At 50.0% G+C, this 23,056-nt stretch overlaps 1 protein-coding gene across 5 annotated transcripts in view; it reads left to right on the plus strand.

Moving 5' to 3' along the window:
* The first annotated feature begins 6,797 nt into the window (after window positions 1–6,797).
* Window positions 6,798–23,056, plus strand: part of SPTAN1 (spectrin alpha, non-erythrocytic 1) — a 365,414-nt gene continuing 349,155 nt past the window's right edge. For 3 of the 5 annotated variants that reach the window (XM_086948610.1, XM_086948612.1, XM_086948614.1), the window contains exon 1: window positions 20,806–20,912. In XM_086948610.1, the coding sequence (XP_086804736.1) occupies window positions 20,880–20,912 (33 nt within the window). In that variant the 5' untranslated portion in view covers window positions 20,806–20,879. Of the gene's footprint in view, window positions 6,948–20,805; window positions 20,913–23,056 lie in introns of those variants that run through there. The other 2 variants (XM_086948611.1, XM_086948613.1) reach the window with 2 other exon arrangements.

Consider the following 23,056-nt stretch of genomic DNA (forward strand, 5'->3'; position numbering starts at 1 on the left):
TATGTTGACTACATAAGCTTGCCTGGCACAGGGCACGCATCCTGAACTTTTACACCCCACCACTTTCAAATATCACTAGCCACCACTGCGTGCATGGGTTTTAGGTGGGCAGTTCTTCAAGCCAGTTCCTGCTTGTTGCATGCAAAGGTGCAGTCTGCCTATCTTGGAGGTTGATTGGGGATGCGCACAGCTGAGCCGGCTTACTATATATGAAAATAGCCACATATCATGGCAATCATTGAAAGTTGGTCCAAGGAAGCAGACCTAGAGAACAAAACACAGAATGCACTTGATGGCCACACAACAGCTCTGGAATTGTGCATCAGCGATGACGTTTAGTGAGATAGCCGCCCTACAATTTAAAGGGTAACACCATTTGTATACAATCCTTTAGTTCAGTCTTCATATAAAAACAATTTGATTGTAGCCAGAAAAAAAAATCTCAAAAAAGCGGGTATGTTGTGTTCTCTTGGAACTTCTTGAGGGATTCTATTACAGGACCGGAGGCTTCAGATTATGCTTCTCTTTCTTTACTGTAAATTTCACAGCAGCCAATAAACATACAGTTTCATGAAAATAAACTACCAAGACCATGATGCTTAGTCTAGGCCACACCCTCTCAGCCCTCATAAGAGCCCTGGTAACAGTCCCAGCTTCCTCTTTCTTTGTTGCTCACACAGCAAGAGATAAGTGCCATGCTCCTTATACTACTTTTTTGCATGAGTGGTTGATTATCGATGTACTGTTGTGCAGCGCTTATAATCTGTTTATACAGCTTGCTCGCTGTGGATTTTATCGGAATGTATGCCTTTTTGCCAATTTAACTTGTGGTTTAAATTGGGGCTCGCGGGTGCTTCCCGCGTTTGAAGAGGCCGACTGACACTGCATTGCTGGCAGCGCTTCAGCGCACTTGGACGGAGCTCTGCTCCGATACTGTCTGACTCGCTGTGGCAAGCGCTTTAAGGGCGCGCTAGTACCAGACCGCGCTGCAGTCTTTCCTTACCTCCGGTTGCTCCGCTCACCGGCAGTTAGCGCAAGGGCTCTCTCTAATCGCCCGGACGCGCAAGGAAGCCGCGAACCTCACGGCCGACGCGTGCAGCGTGACGCGCGCCCATTGGGCTCTATTTTGGTAGAATTTGGGCGCGCATTGGGCTGCATGCGCCGGTTTTGCCTTTTTCCACCGTTTTGCACCGCGATTTCAACAAGCTGGTGGAGAGGACACCTTAACCGGTTGTAATAGTGGTTTATGCCTTATTGGAGTGAGCACACACTCCCTATATATATATATATATATATATATATATATATATTTCCTGGCTCCTACGCCCGGTTGGCCTGCAATAATTTGACTACAGCATCTGCTGAGGGGGTCTGGTACTGGTTACTTGAATATTGGACTGTGTGCATTGGGGCTGACCACGCCCCCCCCCCCCCCCCCTCTGACTCTCCTAGTGCCTACCTCTAGTGATTACTGAGATTTATTTAAGTTTTCAACTTACCCCACTAAGGTGAGACATGGAGGAGTGGGTGTATTTTGATGAGAAGGCGGGGGAAGAAACTTATGAGGAGCAGCCGGCTGCTGCTGTGGAGGACAACATTGTTGAGGCCTTGGAAGCTTCTGTACAAGCCTCAGTCAACAAGGCAGTAGAGAACACAGTGCCTATAACTGTGCAACAAGCATTGGCGACGGCACTTAAGCCCATTACTAAACAACTGGAGAATTTTGCAAAACGCCATGGCTTTACAAAAGATAAGTCCACAAAAAAGGCTCCACCAGCTACGGAAGCAGGCGTAAATGACCAATGGCCACAGTCAAGCGCGCTAAGTTCACTTCCTTCAGCTTTTGGGAAAGATCATGCTTACACTGGCAGTGGCAAAGCCAAGAATAAGCAAAACTATGTAGACACAGACACTACTACTACCACAGGCACCGATACTACAGATACGGACGAGAACCGCAAAGAAAGGCAAAGAAATCCACTTCTTCAGCTTCGGATCCTCCTCCTAATTCCCCCTTCACATTTAATCCCAATGAGATTGTTCACCCTAGGTCTTCAGACTGGGTCCCGGCTCCCGCTGTGGCGGAGTATCTTCACGAAAACATTAGAAAAGGGTTTGACAAAGAAGTTCGTAATCGCCTCAGGTCTGAATGCCCTCGTCCCGATCTGGCCCATAAGGTGGCGGAGACTCCTGAAATTGACGTAAGGTTACTTACCTTTCTGAAAAAGTTCGCAAAGGACCCTAAGAAAGGGATCGACCGAGCCTGGCGCAGTTGCCAGGATAAAGTGCTCGATGTCGTAGGACCTTTGGCGAAGATCGTGGAGATGGCCTTACAGGCCAAGGAATCCAACGTGCCCGTTGACCCCGACATCTTGGCAGGGTGGACCCAGTGCGCCATTTGTTTGTTAGGTAACGCAAATTTTGCGTTATCCACGGAGCGTCGTAGGTCTCTTCTAATGCGAATGGACTCTAATCTGACCGAGCTGGCGACAGCAGAACCTGGACCCTTGGCTGAGGGCAATCTATTTGGCGATTGTTTTGTAAAAGATGTATCCAAATACGTGGGCACCTTCACTACGTTGGACAAAGCCCAATCCGGTATTAAGCGTGTGCTTCAGCAAAACCTTTTTAACAGGGCCGGACGAGGTCGGGGACGCTCGCCAGGCCGTTTCGCCAATCAAGGTCCCCCCGGAGGTGATTTCGGACGTGGTCGAGGAGACTGGGACTCGACCAGAGGTGGTACATTCTACCCCACACTACGATGGTTCTCCAGGGGCAGATACCAGGGAGGAGGCAACCGAGCGGGCTTCCATGCCCAGAATCCCACAGGTGAGCGCACTAGATTCTTTTCACATTCCATTGGGGGGTCGCACGACACACTTCATACACAATTGGAGTCTCTTGACCCAGGATGCGTGGGTCTTGCAAACAGTTCAGGGGTTTCAGCTAGAGTTTTACGAAACACCCAGACAGGTAGTCACACCGAGGACTCTCCATTTTTCCCAACAAGACAGAGTTTGTATAGACAACGAGATAGCAGAGTTGCTGCGCAAAAACGCCATAACTATGTGCGCTTTCAGTCCACACAGGTTTTGCAGCAATATCTTTCTGGTCCAGAAAAGGGGTGGAGGTCACAGACTAGTGTTGTATTTGAGGGACTTCAATTACTTTCTGGTTTACAATCACTTCAAGATGGAGGGAATCCATCTGTTGACAGATCTGCTATGGCAAGGCGACTGGATGGTCCATCTGGACCTCAAGGACGCCTACTTATCTATCCCCATCTACCCTCCACATCGCCGATGCCTCCAGTTTCAGTGGAACGGACGATGGTTCGAATTCTCGGCCCTTCCTTTCGGGCTTTCCTGAGCTCCCTGGTGCTTCACCAAGGTGATGAAACCAGTGGTAGCGCATTTGGGAGAACAAGGTGTTCGGTTGATAATATACCTGGACGACATCCTGATCATGGGTCAGAATCCAGATCTGGTGACACAAGATTTGCAGATGACCATTTCACTGCTCCAGAATCTGGGGTTTGTGATCAATCAAATCAAATCGGTCCTAATCCCATCTCAGTAGATGTATTTTCTAGGGTTTGTGATCGACTCTGAGGGCGCAGCTAAGCCTCTCGAAGTCCAAATTGAAGGACCTGAAGAAGGAGATCGTTTCTCTTCTCAGCAAACAGATGATCTCGCTCAGGACGATTGCCAGAGTGGTGGGCTTATTGGCCTCGTCCGTTCAGGCGATATTCCCAGGCCCCCTTCACTACAGGGCGCTACGACGTTTAAAAATTCAACACCTTCAGAAAGGTCTAGCCTATTCAGACCTGGTCCCATTGTCACAGGAAGTGAGGGACGAGATGCGATGGTGGTTAAGCCACGTGGAAGCGTGGAACGGCAGAGCCATCTTCGGCTCGCTGCATGAAGTAGTCATCGAGTCCGACGCCAGCCGTTGGGGCTTGGGGGTGCGCTGTGGCAAAGTTTCCACAGGAGGAAGGTGGTCTCCACAAGAGCTGGAGCTTCACATAAACTGTCTAGAGCTCCTCGCGGGCTCCTTCGCAATCAAAACACTCTCCCCGCAGCAGACCTCATGTTGCATCCTTCTTCGGATGGACAACGTCTCTGCGGTACGTTACATAAACAAACTAGGAGGGACGATGTCGTCCATGCTGGTGGAGATAGCCAAGGACTTTTGACATTATTGTCTCAGTCATCAGATCACAGTTATAGCCGAGTATATTCCGGGTCAGTCCAATGTGATAGTGGACTGGAACGCGAGACATTTTCGGGATTAGAGCGATTGGCAGCTGATCCCCAGCATGTTCTAATGGCTTCAGGACCTGTGGGGTCCGTTCCAGATCGATCTTTTCGCATCCAGACTGAACCCTCAGCTGCCCAGGTTTTTCAGCTGGAGGCCGGACCCAGCGGCGGTAGCAACGGATGCGTTTCTACAGGACTGGTCGGGGTTAGTGAACTATGCCTTTCCCCCCTTTCTTCTCATCCCACGAGTGGCATCTTAAATTCTCAAGCAGAAAGCGGAGGTGATCCTAGTGACGCCTCTGTGAAAATCACAATCTTGGTTCCCAATGCTTTTGGGGATGTGCTGCGATCTCCCCAGAATGCTCCCATGGTCGGAGTCTCTACTCCTAGGACCCCTGGGGGAGCAACATCCGTTGATTCTGTCTCAACGGCTCACGCTGATGGCATAGAGGCTTTCAGGCAACAATGGAATGTGCCTGGAGTTTCAGGAACGGCTAACGACTTTATCAAACAAGCCTGGGCCCCTTCCACGAGAAAAAGGTACTCTTCAGCCTGGAAGGGCTGGTTTTGTTGGTGCGTGGAACGGGATTTGGATCCTGTGGGGGCAGGACTTTCACATGTAGTGAATTTTTTGTCGGACAAAGCTGCTAGCGGTTTGGCCTATAGATCTGTGAATAACTTCCGGTCGGCCATCTCCGCTGGACATTCCCACATTGACGGGAAACCGGTTGCCATGCACCCTTTGGTTTGCAAACTCCTTAAAGGCATACGTGTCGCAAATCCTCCCAAACCCAAATATTTTGGGCTATGGGATGTTTCTTTAGTGATCAAACTACTCGAAAGTTGGCCGTCTAATGACTTACTTTCCAGGAAGCAGTTGACAGCAAAATTGGCTATGCTATTATGCTTGTCAGCTTGCAGAAGATCATCAGATGTACGTGCACTGGATATTACAGGTAGAGTATTAACTCCGGAAGGGGTTTCTTTTAGCATTACAGGTCGTACAAAAACACTGTCTAGACAGGTTGATTATAATGCTTTTCCTGCTAATGCCAAACTATGTGTTGTACAATGCTTGAAAGCCTACGAGGAATGTACTCGTTCTTTGAGACCGATGGGGGTCACGCAGCTTTTAATTGCTGTACTAAAGCCATTTAAGCCGGTGTCCTCCGCCACTATTGCAAGATGGCTTAAGTTTATTATAAAAAGAGTCTGGAGTTGATGTTCAACTGTTTGGGGCGCACTCTGTGCTATGGCTTCAAAGTCATATCTGTTAGGAGCTAATATTCAGGATATTATGCATTGTGCTGATTGGTCGTCTGAGTCGACATTCAAACAGTTTTATTATAAGCCGGTGGGAGATATTACATCTGTTGTCTTTGATTCAGCGTTAAACTAGCATAATCTGAAGCCTCCGTTCCTGTAATAGAATCAAAAATTAGATAGCATTCGCGCCAGGAGTTTTCAATTCTATTAAGGACGCGGAGGTGAGGATTATCCCACCCGGCTATATCAATGTATGATTCCGCTTACCCACCCGTTGTTATATACTTGATACTGGTTGTATACGGAAGTTACGGGTTGTTTATATTTCTTTCCAGGTAATGACAAGAAAAATGATTGAAGATTCTTCTGTTGAAGACTGATGTTGGAACGCTGTTCCCTGTTATTCCATGTTGGAGAATGTTATAAGACTTTTTGAGATCGGACTTATTCTGCATGTTCGTGCAAAGAAAGAGGAAGCTGGGACTTTTACCAGGGCTATTATGAGGGCTGAGAGGGCGTGGCCTAGACTAAGCATCATGGTCTTGGTAGTTTATTTTCATGAAACTGTATGTTTATTGGCTGCTGTGAAATTTACAGTAAAGAAAGAGAAGCATAATCCTTGCCTCCGTGTCCTTAATAAAATTGAAAATTCTTGGCGCGAATGCTAGCTAATTTTTGATTCTGGTTTAGTCATTCTAATTCCACGTGGGTATTTTTGGTTTTCTGCATTACTTCCCACAGTCCATTGGTTTTGAGCTGTCATCCCTGTGCTGGCACGTGCCCAAACCCTGAAAACGCCCAGCCCATTGCTAGCACCTCATTTCCCTGTCCCTTGCTACTCTGCGGGTCTTGCTTATTTTTTTGTTTTATTTTATTAAATAAAAAATATTTTTTTGATAAAAAAATAAAAAATAAAACACGAGCCCCGCGGGGTGGGGGGTGAGAACGGGCGTGGGACCGGTGGCACGGTCGGGGACAGGAGCCCCAGGGAGGGGGCGCCACCACGGCCGCCTCCCCCACCCCCGTCCGCCATTTTGTAACCATTGTCCGCCATTTCCAGCCACGCCCTTGGATGCTCCTTCAGGGACAGGGAGGAGGAGGTCGGGTTTTTCCGGAGAAGTTCGGGAGTTTCCGTTCGGTCTGCGGATGGTGGGGCTCGGGCAGGCCGCGCGCGCGCTCTACCCCTGTCAGCCTGTGGCTCCGCCCGGGTGGGGTGGTGAGCGCGAGCCTGCTCCTGCCCCGCCCCTTCGCGGTTTTCCCAGCTGTGCTCGTGGCCGGGTGGGTGCGGCGCGCGCGCTCGCCTCGCGCTCAGCTGGTCTCGTGCCTGGCTCTGCAGGGGTGACGTCAGCGCGCGGCGAATGTATATAAGGAGGGGAGCGGCGGCGCGCGCGCACTGAGAGGCTGAGATCCCACGAGCAGGAGGTGAGCGGCGGGGGCGCGCGCGGGGGGTGTGGTCCTCGCAGGGGCTGGGGGCGCAGCGCGTTCACCCCCTCCTCACGATGTGTACGGGGGGGGGAGGGGGCGGGCGTCGTTCGTTTGGGGTCAGCGGGAGGGGGGGGGGGGGTCGTTTGCGCCGTTCATACGGGTGTGCCCCCCCCGTCAGCCTGTGTAGATCACCTGTGGGGGAGGGGTGCACGCGCCTGCCTGCCCAGGTGTCTCCTTTCATGCAGGGGTCCTGCCCCCCCCCCCCGCCCCCCCGGGAGGGTGTGCAGCTCGTTGATAGGTGTGGGGGGGGGGTGCAGGTCCTGTGTGCAGAGAGGCCTTGCCCCCACCCAGCAGACACGTGGGGTGGGGGCACCCTGGCCAGCTCAGCCCATCCGGGGGTGCTGTACCCCCCCCCCCCCCTCGCCAGAGCCCCCACTCGCTGCTTGTGAATGGGATCAGGACGTGTTTACACTCGTGCCCTGGTGGGAGGGGCACCTTCCGTGGAGGCGGATTTTGTTTATCAAATATTGAGGAGCATCTGTATCTGCAGAGGGTCACGGTGTGTCGGCTCGGGAGCCGGGATCACACTGCGATCACTGCACCCTCCCTTGATTGCAGCTGGAGGGGGTCCCTCTCAGCCATCACTCAATGACCCCCCCTCCATCACTCCCTCCATCCCTCACTGATCCCCCCCTCCATCACTCACTGATCACTCTCTCCTTCACTCACTGATCCCCCCCTCCATCACTCCCTCAATCACTCACTGATCACTCCCTCCATCACTCACTGATCACTCCCTCCATCACTCACTGCACCCTCCCTTGACTGCAGCTGGAGGGGATCCCATCACTCACTGACCCCCCCCCCCCCTCCATCACTCACTGATCACTCACTGCACCCTCCCTTGACTGCAGCTGGAGGGGATCCCTCTCAGCCATCACTCACTGACCCCCCCTCCATCACTCCCTCCATCCCTCACTGATCCCCCCCCTCCATCACTCACTGATCACTCCCTCCATCACGCACTGATCACCCCCATCACTCCCTCCATCACTCACTCATCACTCCCTCCATCACTCACTGATCACCCCCCATCACTCCCTCCATCACTCACTGATCACTCCCTCCATCCCTCACTGATCACTCCCTCCATTCCTCACTGATCACTCCCTCCATCCCTCACTGATCACTCCCTCCATCCCTCACTGATCACTCCCTCCATTCCTCACTGATCACTCCCTCCATCCCTCACTGATCACTCCCTCCATCCCTCACTGATCACTCCCTCCATTCCTCACTGATCACTCCCTCCTTCCCTCACTGATCACTCCCTCCATTCCTCACTGATCACTCCCTCCATCCCTCACTGATCACTCCCTCCATCCCTCACTGATCACTCCCTCCATCCCTCACTGATCACTCCCTCCATCCCTCACTGATCACTCCCTCCATCCCTCACTGATCACTCCCTCCATCCCTCACTGATCACTCCCTCCATCCCTCACTGATCACTCCCTCCATCCCTCACTGATCACTCCCTCCATCCCTCACTGATCACTCCCTCCATCCCTCACTGATCACTCCCTCCATCCCTCACTGATCACTCCCTCCATCACTCACTGATCACTCATCACTCCCTCCATCCCTCACTGATCACTCCCTCCATCCCTCACTGATCACTCCCTCCATCCCTCACTGATCACTCCCTCCATCCCTCACTGATCACTCCCTCCATCCCTCACTGATCACTCCCTCCATCCCTCACTGATCACTCCCTCCATCCCTCACTGATCACTCCCTCCATCCCTCACTGATCACTCCCTCCATCCCTCACTGATCACTCCCTCCATCACTCACTGATCACTCATCACTCCCTCCATCCCTCACTGATCACTCCCTCCATCCCTCACTGATCACTCCCTCCATCCCTCACTGATCACTCCCTCCATTCCTCACTGATCACTCCCTCCATTCCTCACTGATCACTCCCTCCATCCCTCACTGATCACTCATCACTCCCTCCATCCCTCACTGATCACTCCCTCCTTCCCTCACTGATCACTCCCTCCTTCCCTCACTGATCACTCCCTCCTTCCCTCACTGATCACTCCCTCCATCCCTCACTGATCACTCCCTCCATCACTCACTGATCACTCATCACTCCCTCCATCCCTCACTGATCACTCCCTCCATCCCTCACTGATCACTCCCTCCATCCCTCACTGATCACTCACTCCATCCCTCACTGATCACTCCCTCCATCCCTCACTGATCACTCCCTCCATCCCTCACTGATCACTCCCTCCATCCCTCACTGATCACTCCCTCCATCCCTCACTGATCACTCCCTCCATCACTCACTGATCACTCATCACTCCCTCCATCCCTCACTGATCACTCCCTCCATCCCTCACTGATCACTCCCTCCATCCCTCACTGATCACTCCCTCCATTCCTCACTGATCACTCCCTCCATTCCTCACTGATCACTCCCTCCATCCCTCACTGATCACTCATCACTCCCTCCATCCCTCACTGATCACTCCCTCCATCCCTCACTGATCACTCCCTCCATCCCTCACGGATCACTCCCTCCATCCCTCACTGATCACTCCCTCCATCCCTCACAGATCACTCACTCCTCTTAATGATTGCATTCTCTGCCACAACTCGATCATTTTTCCCTGCAACTTGGTAATCACTCCCAATCTATCTGGGGTTTGTAAAGCGCAGCTCCTCACCCGTGGCGGTCTCAAGGCACAGGGGGGCTGCTGATCTGTCAGGGTGTGGCAGTTCGGTCAAAGAGCCAGGTCTCGAGGTCCATCCTGAACTGGGTCAACAACGCCTAAGGTGGAGGGGCTGGGGGTTCCTGGTCTTGGCGGTGAGGTGGGAGAAGGATCTCCCTCCAGTTCATGTCTTATGGGATGGAGGCGTTCATGTCTTATGGGATGGAGGCCAAGGCAGAGTTGTTTGGGTGGTGTGTGTGGAAAGCGAGGCAGTGGTTCAGATATTCTGGTCCTGCATTGTGGAGAGCCTTGTAACCGTGTATGAGGAGCTGGAAGGTTGTTCTCTTGTTGATAGGGAGCCAGTGGCGTTGTCAGAAATGTTGTCATGTGGCTATGGCAGGGGATGTTGAGGACCGATCTGGCTGCAGAGTTTTGAACGCTCTGTAGTTTCCGGAGATGTTTCTGGGTGAAGCCGGGGTACACTGCGTTGCCGTATTAAAGTCTAGTGGTGATTAGTGCGTGGGTGACTGTCTTTCTGGATTCTGTGGAGAGCCATCTTAAAGTATTTCAAAGCAATACGTTGATCACTCTCCTCGACTGCTACTCAGTTGATCATTCCCGGCAGTCACATCTCTTGGCAATCACTCTCCTCGGTCACAACTCAATGATTACTCCTTACGACTTGACAATCGCTCCCCTTTGTCGCAACTTGGTGACCACTTCCCTCTGTAATGACTTCATCACTCTCCTTGACTGTGAATCAGTCATCCCAACCTTCGATTTGATTATCACTCCCGACCACTACAACTTGGCAATCCTATCTCTTGGCAGTGACTCTAGTGGTCACAGCTGATCACTCCCTGTGAGCTGGCAGTAACTCCTCTCAGTCAAAACTTGGCTGCCACTCAGTGATCACTCCCCTCAATCACAAGTTGGCAGTCACTCCTCTTGGTGGTTGCTCCACTTGACCTCAACTTTCTCATTATTCTCCTCTGCCACAACTCAATTATCACTCCCTGCGACTCGATGATATCTTGATTAGGTGATCATCACTTGGCAATCACTCTTGATTACTCTCCTTGGCTGTGATCCTGCCCTATTTCTTGCCATTCACTCCCCTCTGTCACAACTTGGCAACCACTCTCCTCTGCCATGGCTAAATCATGCTTCTCTGCCAAGTCTTTGGTTTTGACTCCATCATCACAATTTGCAGCTTGACGGACAAACAATTTGGTAATCACTCCCTTTGATCACTATTTTGTGATCTCTCCTATTGGTGATCACTGTTCTTAGCTATGACTCCATGAGGACAGCCTATGTCTTGACAATCACTCAGCTTGGTGACCGCTCCCCTTTATCACTTGTGCACAGTTCCTTTTTTTAAAACAATTTGAAGGTACACAGTCGTTTCTCTAAGTCCTGTGATCGGTAAATTAAAGGTAGAGAACAGAATGTCTCACACAATGCTTAGCTTGTAAATTACCACTGAGACGGAACCCACTTAGAGACTGTACAAGTTGCCTAATCTTACCAGATCTTAAAATATGATCCTTTCACTTATCAAAATAAGATTGGAGAAAGTTTTTATCCTTTCAGTGTTGCATTCGTCATTGTTTCTCATGAGACCATCAAGTATTCCAACTGAAAACTAATGTGCATCATAGTTGTGTGTAGGTATAAAGCGTAATTTTATTTTATTTTGAAAGTTTTATATAGCGCGAACAAGATCTTTGCAGATATCAGAGCGCTTTACAAAGCGGGGAATACAAACATGAGGGTGCATAATAGGCCATTCGGTATAGCGCAATAGTAGATAATAAGTGGGGTGGGGTAGGTACATGAGGGAGCATGGTAAAGCCGATACATTAATAATTCAAATAGTACATAAGTGTGAGCATAGACAGTCAGGTAAGTAAATACAACAAGTAATACGAATCATCGAAGGGATCGAGCAAATAATACAGATCGGTGCAGAGACTTTAAGAATCCACGTTAATGGATCAGGTGTATTTGGCTATGAGGATAGCTTTTACTTCTTTCTTAAAGAGTGCGATGGAGGAGATGAGTCTGGTTTCAGGGGGGAGTGAGTTCCATATCCTGGGTGCCATTCCTGAGAAGGAGCGTTTGTACGTTTTTTCCTTCCGGAATCTTCGAGGTTTTAGCAGAAGATTGTTTGTGCCTCTAGTGTTTCTAGAACCGCCAGAGATTGTCAGCTTCTGGGTGAGGTATCCGGGTGAGCTCAGGTGTACAGCCTTGTGTGTCATGCAGGCGATTTTCAAATGTATTCTGGCTTCAAAAGTAAACCAGACGGGCCACAGTCCATACCACCCCCCCATCGGTCCTTACTTGCTGGTCGTCCTCCTATATGGCATTACTGGCACAGACTAGCCACGATGCACTCCCCTTGAGGCATGCCTAAATTTGAGGCTGCATATCCCTTGCAGAATTTGCGCCTGGGGGTCCGACAGCCCTCAATTTGGCTTAATCCCCCCACTCAGTCACCTACAACTGGGAGTGCAGCAGCCTCATCTCCCACAACTACTCAGGGGCCAGCCTGGCCAACACCCTATGCCGCCAAGAAGACGATGAAAAAGCAGACGGGTAAAGTCTCAGATTTTTTTTTCATCCCTTCAGACAAACGCCCAACGCTGCGAGATGACGCAGGAGCCACTGCAATGGCGATCACAAAAGCGGATTTGGCTGCCATGTTTAAAAAATTCCAAAAAGGAACTTCGCAATGACTCTACTCCTCCCACTCTACTCTTCTCCACTTTCCTGCTTCTGACCTTTGCCCTCACCTGTCCTGGCCCTTTAGTCCCCCCATTCTATCTGTGAATTTTTCCCTCGTCATTTGAGATCTAGCTATTTTGTCCGACGTCCGAAGGAGCGGTCTAGTTTAGCTATAGGGGAGACAGGCCGGGGATTCACTCCCTGGACGTCACCTACCCAGTTGGTTTTTTGACAGACTTCCTTTCATTTCACTTGTCGTCTCCACTCGCTTCCTACCTCTTTCTATTTCTCTCCTCTCTCAATGTAGTGAGACTGACCTATTCTGTCTGATGTCCAATGAAGCTACCTGGTTTAGCTATAGGGGAGATGGGCTGTGGATAACCTCCTTTGGTTGTCATCTACCCAGTTGGTCTTCAGACAGACTTCCTTTCGTCTTTACTGTTTGTCTCTTCCTCTATCTTCACTTTCTCATCTCCCTTACCCCCACTACTTCCCCTCTACACTTCAATTATCTCGTCTTCTATGCTCTTGCAATTGTTTGTCTAGCAACTGATGTAATTTGGAACTGATGTTATCTTGTAATTGTAATTAAAATCACAAACAGAAGAACGCAAAAACACCTGATCCAATGGAAGACGCACATAGCACCACATAGCCTTGAAGCAGCGAGTGAATTCATCCCATTACTTCATGTGGAGCCATAAAAAGATCTAAGCCTTGCCACAAGATCCAAGCTTTATAAATTCGACCCACAGATTGGCATCTGACACAATTTCCTGCCTTCTATCAAGCCTTTTTTTTTAAACCACCAAATCATCATGCCATAACTAAATTCAGCATCCTTCATTGGCTATTCATTAGAACAAACAACATTAATATTCAAAATACTGTCCACAAAAAAGCAATTCCAAAAGTAAACTAAAAGCATATGTATAAACAAATCTCTAAACATCAGGAAACATAAATGGCATAATGTGCATACATAATTAACTAAACCAAAAAAAAGAACAAGACTATTTACGTGACGTAGCAGTTTCGAACCCTGCATTTCTCACAAATGGATGTAGCGTTGTGTATTCATTGCGTTATCACCCAAGTAGCCTCAAACCTCTGCCAGCATCATTCCAGGGATGAGGTAACCCACCAGTGGAGGCATTCGTAAACCCCGGAGGACCATCTGAGCTAATATAAGGTTCATAAATGAACCGAATTATCATGCAATAACTATATTTAAAATCCTAGAGCGGCTTACACGGTTAAATTCGCGGAAGCCAGCAACATCAATATTCAAACTAATGTCCACAGGTAGGCAATCCCACAAATAAACTATGAAAACAGATTTATAAACCTAAATTTCAAACACCAGGAACAAACATAAATGACATAACATCCAAATCTAATTAACTAAACCAAAACAAAATAGAACAACGAAAATGTTTTTAAATTACATGACCATAACTGTTTCGAACCTTGCGTATGTTGGTTCCTTATGAAAGATCCCTTCCGTGAAAGTGGCAGTGTGGGCTCTTTTTATCCCTACATAGAACACTAGCAGGCATGGCCGAATGGCTTCACAATCCTGCCTTCTGTTGTTGGTACAATGCCTACACTCCTTTTGTTGGTACAACCCTTCACATCAGTTGGCTCTATGGCACTCCCATCCTTCGGATTGATGATGAACACTAGTCTCTCTGTTCAGGCCCCCTTCACTGCCCATAGTTGGCGGACCTGCACAATGTAGGGTGTGATGGCATGGAAGCGCTGCAGTCCTCCAGGGTTATCTCCTGGTTCAGTCCCTTAGGGTTGTTTTTAGGTGGCATGGTGGTGTTTCGTGATGTGGAATTTGCTGCATTCTTTTGAGCTTTGGTGGAAGGTATTGGATAAAGGATGCCTGCGGGATGAAGAGTTGTCTGGTGCTCAGGTTTGATGGCTCGTGTTGGGGTAGTGCAGAATATGATGTGGGATGCTGGGTGTTGAGGGGTCTTTGTTCACTTGCCCAGTGGAGGCAGAGGATGCACCAGGCTGAGTCTCCAAGTGCAGGCCATGCACAAAGCACAGGTGGCCTACTTAGGCATGAGTTGGCAAAGCTTTACTATGCCAGGTACTTGACGGCCCTGGCGGGGAACACCTGTCTGCGGTTTGACTTGGGATTGGCAGAGATCTACTGTGAGTAATAAAGGGGTGTATGCTGGGCTTTGGGTGATGGATTGGAGTGCACAGATTCCAACAGTAGGTCTTAAAGTTCCATCCCTATGATGGCGGTCTTGGGCTGAACATGGTGGTGGTTCACCGTGCACAGGTGGCCTGCTTGGGTCAGGACTGGTGACGGTTCACCATGCACAGGTGGCCAGCTTGGGTCAGACCTGGTGACGGTTCACCATGCACAGGTGGCCAGCTTGGGTCAGACCTGGTGACGGTTCACCGTGCACAGGTGGCCAGCTTGGGTCAGACCTGGTGACGGTTCACCGTGCACAGGTGGCCAGCTTGGGTCAGGACTGGTGATGGTTCACCATGCACACGTGGCCAGCTTGGGTCAGACCTGGAGGAAGTTGTGTACTCACGGGCCAAGTACCTACACTGTCTGCAAGCATCTGCTAGAAGGAACCCCTCTTTCTCTCCTGCACCCCCACCCCTCCGCTGTAGGATCAGAGAAAAAACAACAGTTGATGGACAGAATGCAGAACAATGTCATACATTCACCCTGTAGGATCAGAGAAAGGTATTACCTGTGACAACTGGTAGCAAGGACCCCGCATTCCCTCACGCACCCCTCACCTGTAGGGTCACCGGAAGGCAATACTTTTGACAGTTATTCAAAACCATAAAAATGTACAAACCTGTGTAAACTTCATCGTAATGGTTGAATCCTTTCATCATGTTATTTTATATTAACATATAACCTAGAAAACTACGACATCTCAGTCCGCTCCCATCTGTGCTGCCAGCTTCAATCGTCTTCCCAGAAGGCAAGAAGGTAGTTCTGACTCCATAGCTGTTCAGTCCTTGCCCTCTGCTGGGGCGGCCAACATATCAAATAATCCTGCTAACACATGAAATCTTATAATCTGTACACTCCCGACGAGCACATTTCCAAGTGAAAAACTCTAGATTTTGTTAAAAGACCCACCCGTTTGCTCCCTTTTTCAGTGAGCACTTTATTAGCTGGTGGTAACAGGATCTACAGGTGACTCGTCGCCCCAGCTCTGGCCTTGTCGCCAGGAATGTGCCATGAGGTTTCCCATTTGAGTTCACGCCCTGCCCAGCGGGAGTGTCCAGGCCACTCCTGCCACGTCCAGGGTGACATTGTAGGCAGCTGATCAGGAAGTGACAGGCCTGGTCCTGGGCATGCCTTAACACCTGTAGAGCTCTGGGCACTGAAGAAGCACTGCTGACACCAGTCTAGCTCTGTATGCGAAGTGTTTCTGCTGACACCAGTCTAGCTCTGTAGGAGAAGGGTTTCTGCAGACACCAGTCTAGCTCTGTAGGAGAAGTGTTTCTGCTGAGACTAATCTAGCTCTGTATGAGAAGCGTTTCTGCCGACATCAGCTTAGCTCAGTATGAGAAGTGTTTCTGCGCACACCAGCTTAGCTCAGTATGAGAAGTGTTTCTGCCAACACCAGCTTAGCTCAGTATGAGAATTGTTTCTGCTGACACTAGTCTAGCTCTGTAGAATTGTTTCTGCTGAGTTCAAGTTCAAGTTCGGGCATTTATATAGCGCACTACTCACCCAGAGGGTTTCAAGGCGCTTGGGAAGGGGTTTGTCATTTTTCGAATAGCCAGGTTTTAAGTTCTTTTCTGAAGGAGATGTGGTTTTGAGTAAAGCGGAGGCGAGTGGGGAGTGAGTTCCAGGTCTTGGCTGCCAGGAAGGAGAAGGATCTTCCCCCCCATGGTGGATTTTCGGATGCGCGGGACTGCTGCGAGGGCTTGATTGGACGATCTTAGTTGGCGGGTGGGTTTGTAGAAGGACAGTCGAGTGTTGAGGCATTCGGGTCCTAGATTGTAGAGGGCCTTGTGTGCGTGGGTGAGGAGACGGAATGTAATTCTTTTGTTGAGTCTCGCTGATGCGTTTTGGATGCGTTGGGGTTTTTTCTGTAATTTTGCTGTGATTCTAGTGTATAGTGTGTTACCATAATCCAGTCGACTTGTGACCAGTGCGTGGGTGACAGTCTTTCTTGTCTCGAGGGGGATCCAGCGAAAGATCTTTTTGAGAGTGCGAAGTACGTTGAAGCAGGAGGATGAGACTGCGTTGACTTGTCTGGACATTGAGAGAGAGGAGTCCAGGATGAATCCAAGGTTACGTGCATGGTCTGTGGGTGTGGGCGCTGTGCCCAAAGCGGAAGGTCACCAGGAGTCGTCCCAGGCAGAGGGGGAAGATCCTAGGATGAGCACCTCCGTTTTGTCTGAGTTGAGTTTTAGGCGGCTGTGTTTCATCCATTCGGCTACTTCTTTCATGCCTTCGTGAAGATTGGTTTTGGCGGTGTTGGGGTCTTTGGTGAGGGAAAGGATTAATTGGGTGTCGTCGGCGTAAGAGATGATGTTGAGGTTGTGTTGGCGCGCGATGGATGCGAGTGGGCTCATGTAGACGTTGAAGAGGGTGGGACTGAGTGATCCTTGTGGTACTCCACAGATGACTTCAGTGGCCTTTGAGTTGAATGGGGGAAGTCGGACTCTCTGAGTTCTCCCAGCTAGGAACGAGGTGATCCGGTCCAAGGCTTTTCCTTGTATGCCGATGTCGCTGAGGTGTTGTATAAGGGGGTGCTGTGGCAGACTGTGTCGAAAGCGGCGGAGAGGTCGAGTAGAATGAGGGCTACTGTTTCTCCGTTGTCCAGTAGTGTTCTGATATTGTCTGATGCTGCAATGAGGGCGGTTTCGGTGCTGTTTGGCTCGAAATCCGGACTGAGAGGGGTCGAGGGAGTTGTTGGATTCAAGGAAGGCGGCGAGCTGGCTGTTGACGGCTTTCTCAATGACTTTGGCCGGGAATGGGAGGAGGGATATGGGTCGGTAGTTTTTAAGCTCAGAGGGGTCTGCTGTGGGTTTCTTTAAAAGGGCGCTGAGTTCGGCGTGTTTCCAGCTTTCTGGGAAGGTGGCAGAGTTGAACGAGCAGTTGATGACATCGTGGAGATGGGGTGCGATGATGGAGTCAGCTTTGTTGAAGATGTGGTGGGGGCAGGGGTCGGTTGGCGAGCCAGAGTGGATTGAGTTCATTAGGCGGATGGTGTCTTCAGTGGTGATTGGGTTCCAGGCGCTGAGGTTGTTAGTTGGTGGAGTAGGATCTGAGGGGGTGGGGAGGGTTGGTCGCTGGGAGTATTCTCGGAGCTGTTGTGGATGTTGGCAATTTTGTTGTAGAAGAAGGAGGATAACGCATCGCAGAGGTCTTGGGAGGGGGTGATGTCGTTAGAAGCTGCGGTGGGGTTGGTGAATTCTTTGACGATGTTGAAAAGTTCCTTGCTGTTGTGAGAGTTGTTATCGAGACGATCCTTGAGTGCTGATTTCTTGGTGGATCGGATCAGTTGGTGGTGTTTGCGGGTGGCTGCCTTAAGGGTGGCTATGTTGTCGGTGGTTGGGTTTTTTCTCCATGTTTTCTCCAGGGTGCGGCATAGCTTCTTGGATTTTTTAAGGTCATCATTGAACCAGGGAGCCTTTTTGCTGGCTGATTTGATCTGGTGCTTTTTCAGGGGTGCTAATTCGTCAGCATTTTGGGTGATCCATTGCTTGAGATTGGTGGCCGCTTGGTTTGGGTCCAGTGAGAGGGAAGGAGGGATTTGGTTGAGTGATGTGAGGAGTTGGTCGAATGTGATTTTGTTCCAGTTTCTCCGAGGAATAGGTTGTGGGTGGTTGTGGGTCAGGGTGGTTTTGTAGCTGAAGTGAACACAGCTGTGGTGCGGTCGAAGGAGATGTGCTTGCTGGAGGTGAAGATAGGGTCGAGCGTGTGTCCGGCTACATGGGTGGGGGTGTCAACAAGTTGTTTGAGTCCGAGGTTGGCCAGGTTGTCCAGAAGGGTGGAGGTGTTGCTGTCGTGTTTGTTTTCAAGGTGGTAGTTGAGGTCTCCTAATAGAATGTAGTTCTCGGAGACGAGGGCATGTGGGCTGATGAAGTCCGTGATGTCATCGCTGAATTGAGTGCTGGTACCTGGAGGCCTGTAGATGAGGGTGCCTCGAAGTGTGGTCCTAAGGTCGTGTGGATCTGAAAGCGGAGATGTTCGGCGGTTGCAAGATTATCGTCGGAGCTGGTCGTGATTTTGATGGTGTTCCTATGGATGATGGCGATGCCTCCTCCTGTTTGATTGGTGCGGTCTTTTCGGATAATCTTGTAAGCGTCCGTTATGGCTATGGCAATGTCGGGTGCTGATGATGTGTTCATCCATGTTTCTGTAAGGAAGGCGATGTCCGGTGACGCAGTGTCGAGTAGGTCCCAGAGTTCAGTTGCGAGTCTGTGGACCGAGCGGGTGTTAAGCAGGATGCACTTCAGGCGGTTAGAGTTGGAGCTGTGAATGGAGGAAGTGGAGTTGGTGAGGGTCCTGAAGCAGTTGAACTTGCAGGAGAGGCAGGCGAATGGGCCATGGGTACGTCCTGGGGCGGCTTCGCAGCATTGTGGTGTGCGTCCGTGGTTGAGGGCAAGGAGAGTTGCGGCATCATATGTGACTCTAGTGGGTTCGGTGCGGCGGGGACCAGGGGGTCTGGCGTGGGGGGGGGACGGGCGTAGACGGGCTTAACTTTGGCGCACCTTCGGCGCGACCGCTGCACGAAGACGCCTCTGTCATAAATGGGTGGTGAGGGGGGAGGGGCGAGGGAGGAGCAGCTGGGAGGCGGGTGCGTGGTGGAGGGGGCGGGCTCCGGGCACAACAACAACAATAATGGCGGCTAAAACGGAAGCGCCGACCGGGTTGGGGGAAATTGATTAAATATTTACGCCGTGGTCAGCGAGGCGGCTGAGGAGCGGAGCACACAAGCAATGGGTCACAGCAGCAGATAAACAAGCGATCCGGCAATGCGAGCAAGCACAGGCACTCGAAGTCAATGCAAACAATACAGGCACTTGTAAATAATGAAATGATGCAGGCACGGACAAGCGCTATGAATATCGGCAGAGCAGCGCTAACGATACCCAGGTGGAATAGGCAGGAGAGAGCAAGGGCAGAAGGGAGCGACAGCTTCTGACTAGCTCTGTAGAAGAATTTTCTGCCGACACCAGCCTAGCTCTGTATGAGAAGTGTTTCTGCCCACACCAGCCTAGCTCTGTATTCAAAGTGTTTCTGCTGACACCAGCTTAGCTCTGTATGAGAAGTGTTTCTGCTGACCCCAGCCTAGCTCTGTATGAGAAGTGTTTCTGCCGACACCAGTCTAGCTCTGTATGAGAAGTGTTTCTGCCGACACCAGTCTAGCTCTGTATGAGAAGTGTTTCTGCCGACACCAGTCTAGCTCTGTATGAGAAGTGTTTCTGCCGACACCAGTCTAGCTCTGTATGAGAAGTGTTTCTGCCGACACCAGTCTAGCTCTGTATGAGAAGTGTTTCTGCCGACACCAGTCTAGCTCTGTATGAGAAGTGTTTCTGCCGACCCCAGCCTACCTCTGTATGTGAAGTGTTTCTGCTGACACCAACCTAGCTCTATATGAGAAGTGATTCTGCTGACACCAACCTGGCTCTGTATGCGAAGTGTTTCTGCTGACCCCAGCCTAGCTCTGTATGCGAAGTGTTTCTGCTGACCCCAGCCTAGCTCTGTATGCGAAGTGTTTCTGCTGACCCCAGCCTAGCTCTGTATGCGAAGTGTTTCTGCTGACCCCAGCCTAGCTCTGTATGCGAAGTGTTTCTGCTGACCCCAGCCTAGCTCTATATGAGAAGTGTTTCTGCTGACCCCAGTCTAGCTCTGTATAAGAAGTGTTTCTGCTGACCCCAGTCTAGCTCTGTATGAGAAGTGTTTCTGCTGACACCAGCCTAGCTCTGTATGAGAAGTGTTTCTGCTGACACCAGTCTAGCTCTGTAGGAGAAGTGTTTCTGCCGACACCAGTCTAGCTCTGTAGGAGAAGTGTTTCTGCCGACACCAGTCTAGCTCTGTATGAGAAGTGTTTCTGCTGACACCAGTCTAGCTCTGTATGAGAAGTTTCTGCCGATACCAACCTAGCTCTGTATGAGAAGTGATTCTGCTGACACCAACCTGGCTCTGTATGAGAAGTGTTTCTGCTGAACCCAGTCTAGCTCTGTACAAGAGGCTTCCACTGATACTAGTCTAACTCTGTTGTTTCTGCTGACACAAGTCTAGCTCTATAGGAGAAGTGTTTCTGCTGACACCAACCTGGCTCTGTATGAGAAGTGTTTCAGTTGACCCCAGTTCTAGCGTTTCTCTGCAGTCTCGCTTATACCTGCTCACGCCTCTGCCCCAGTGACTTGGACTGTCTTTCCAGGTCCCCTTCATCGCCTGCCATCGCTGGGCTTGGTTTTGTTGCCCTTCTTCCTAGAGCTGCTGCATTCTGGCACCATGTCATCATCACTGCGTAAAGTAAAGCTGCAGGTACCGTGTGACCCATGTGCATGGGCTGAGCTGGCATCTTTTGTGCCAGTGACCAGCTGCCCATGCTCTACGCCACCACCCTGGTGGCTTGCTGGTGCATGTTGCAGCAGTCACTGCTGGCTCGCCACTGGTTTGCTGTGTTCTCTTCACTCTGACTACCCTCTGTTCGGAACCATGACCTGCTTATACATGGCTGCCCTGCGCTCTGCATGTTGTGTTGTGAGTTTGTGCGCTGCCTTGTCACATTGAACACACCCTCCCTCTGCCCTGTCCCCTGAATTTAGGACAGGCTCCAGTTCACTGTAACTATGTGAAGGACTCGGACAGCCAGGCATGGGCACCATTTTTCCTTTTCAACGTTGTTGCTGGCATGATAACTTTATTGGCAATGAATGGTTCCCTCCTCACCCCTGAATACAAACTGGGGGACTCATAATACGCCTTGTGCAGTCATGCATTGAAAAGACCATGCTTGCTGCCCCAGGTCTTCGCCGACTCTTCCTGGTGTAGCTGTGGCTCTGCCTGGTACGGAGGGTGCTGCCGCAAATCGTGAACTGAGGGAAAACCGCACTCCTGCTGCTGGGGAAATGTTTCTGGCTGACTCTGATTCAAATTTGACGTTCGCCATTTGGGTAGCCTTGGGTTGAATTTTAAACTGTATGCCACCACTACCCACCCATTTTGCCACTTTGCATTTTTCCTCATTAGAATAACACCTACAGATTTATGGTTTGAGTTCTCGGTGCATAAGAAATAACGTACAGACTGTTGAGTATGGGTGATAGCACATATTGCATTAAATATCATTGAAAGTTTACATAAAGCACTAATTGTATTGTGAAGAGGCCTTGAAGTGTGACCTACCTAAATGAAGGCAGGACGTGTACACGGCTTAACCTCCTTGATCAGTTTTTGCTGCCAGCAAAGTCTTACCAGGTTGCATTTCAGTGAGCCAGCCTAGTGTGAGATACCTGCAATGTGTAGGTTACTTGTAGAAACTTTATGATCAAAATAGTTTGGTCTGGTGCCCGGGTCATTAGGTCGAGCCTGTGCAGTGCATGCGCTGCTCTGCAAAGCATGCTGTAATGGAGAATGGAAAAGAAGCCATGCCCGCTCTCCGCCCATATTTTTAATTGGCATGTGTCATTGTCCTTCGTAAATGTGGGCTTCAGATTCGTTAATAGGCTTGTTAGTCCCTCCTTAGTACAGCCGTGTCTTAATTTGTAACCTCCCATGAGGACTGGACCTTTTACTTCTGTTACACGTTCTCCTACTGCAGGCACAACATGCTTTCCTGCAGCATGCCACGCGTGCTTTCACTTTCCCAGCAGCATGGGACAATGTCTGCCGCTTCTTTGCAGTGAAATAGGTCTTGCATTTACAAGAGTTTGAACTGTTGGCATTGTAAATGACAATTCTAAACAGAAATAAAAGGCATTGTCATTTACAATACCAGTAGCTTAAACTCTCGCAAATGCGAGATCTATTGCATTGCAAATGCTTGTTTTTAGGGCGAGCCCGGGCAGCGCATGCACTGCGCTGCCAGGTATGCTGTATTCAGGTATGGACTTGAAGCTCCGCCCATCCTTTCAATTGGCTGCTGTTACTGTCCTTTCTGAATGGTTACTTTGGATTCATGAATAGGCTTAGTAGTCCCTCCTTGGTAATGCCATGTCTGCATTTGTAACCTCCAATAAGGACTGGACTTTTACTTGTGGTGTTACCTGGTCTGTTTTATCTGCAGTCTGTAGCACTGTTTTCTTTCATTGTTTCCCCCTAAGCTATGCTGTAAACAGGGCTGTAAATCTTGCTATTATCTTGCTACGTTAGCTGTGAATTCAAAGACCAAAGTCTGTTTTTATCCCCCTCCCGTTTCTTGAAGTTGCTTTTCTAGCAGTACATTTCCACAGGATATGTTGAGTTAGACCATTTTTCTAAATCTTCAGCAGGTTTCTCAAAAGAAGTCTCTCCAGAAAATAAATCGGACCTGACTCCTCTCTCCTTCCTGTGAATGAAGTACCAGCATTTCATAGTAACAAGAATACACAAGCTGCAGCATTTTACATCACAACATACAGCCCGAGGGGGTCAGCGACAAGACCTGTATTAGGGGCATTATGAAAAGAAGCATTTTCAATGCAATA

The sequence above is a fragment of the Lissotriton vulgaris genome, unplaced genomic scaffold, assembly GCF_964263255.1.
Source record: "Lissotriton vulgaris unplaced genomic scaffold, aLisVul1.2 SCAFFOLD_726, whole genome shotgun sequence".
NCBI classification, from domain to species: Eukaryota; Metazoa; Chordata; class Amphibia; order Caudata; family Salamandridae; genus Lissotriton; species Lissotriton vulgaris.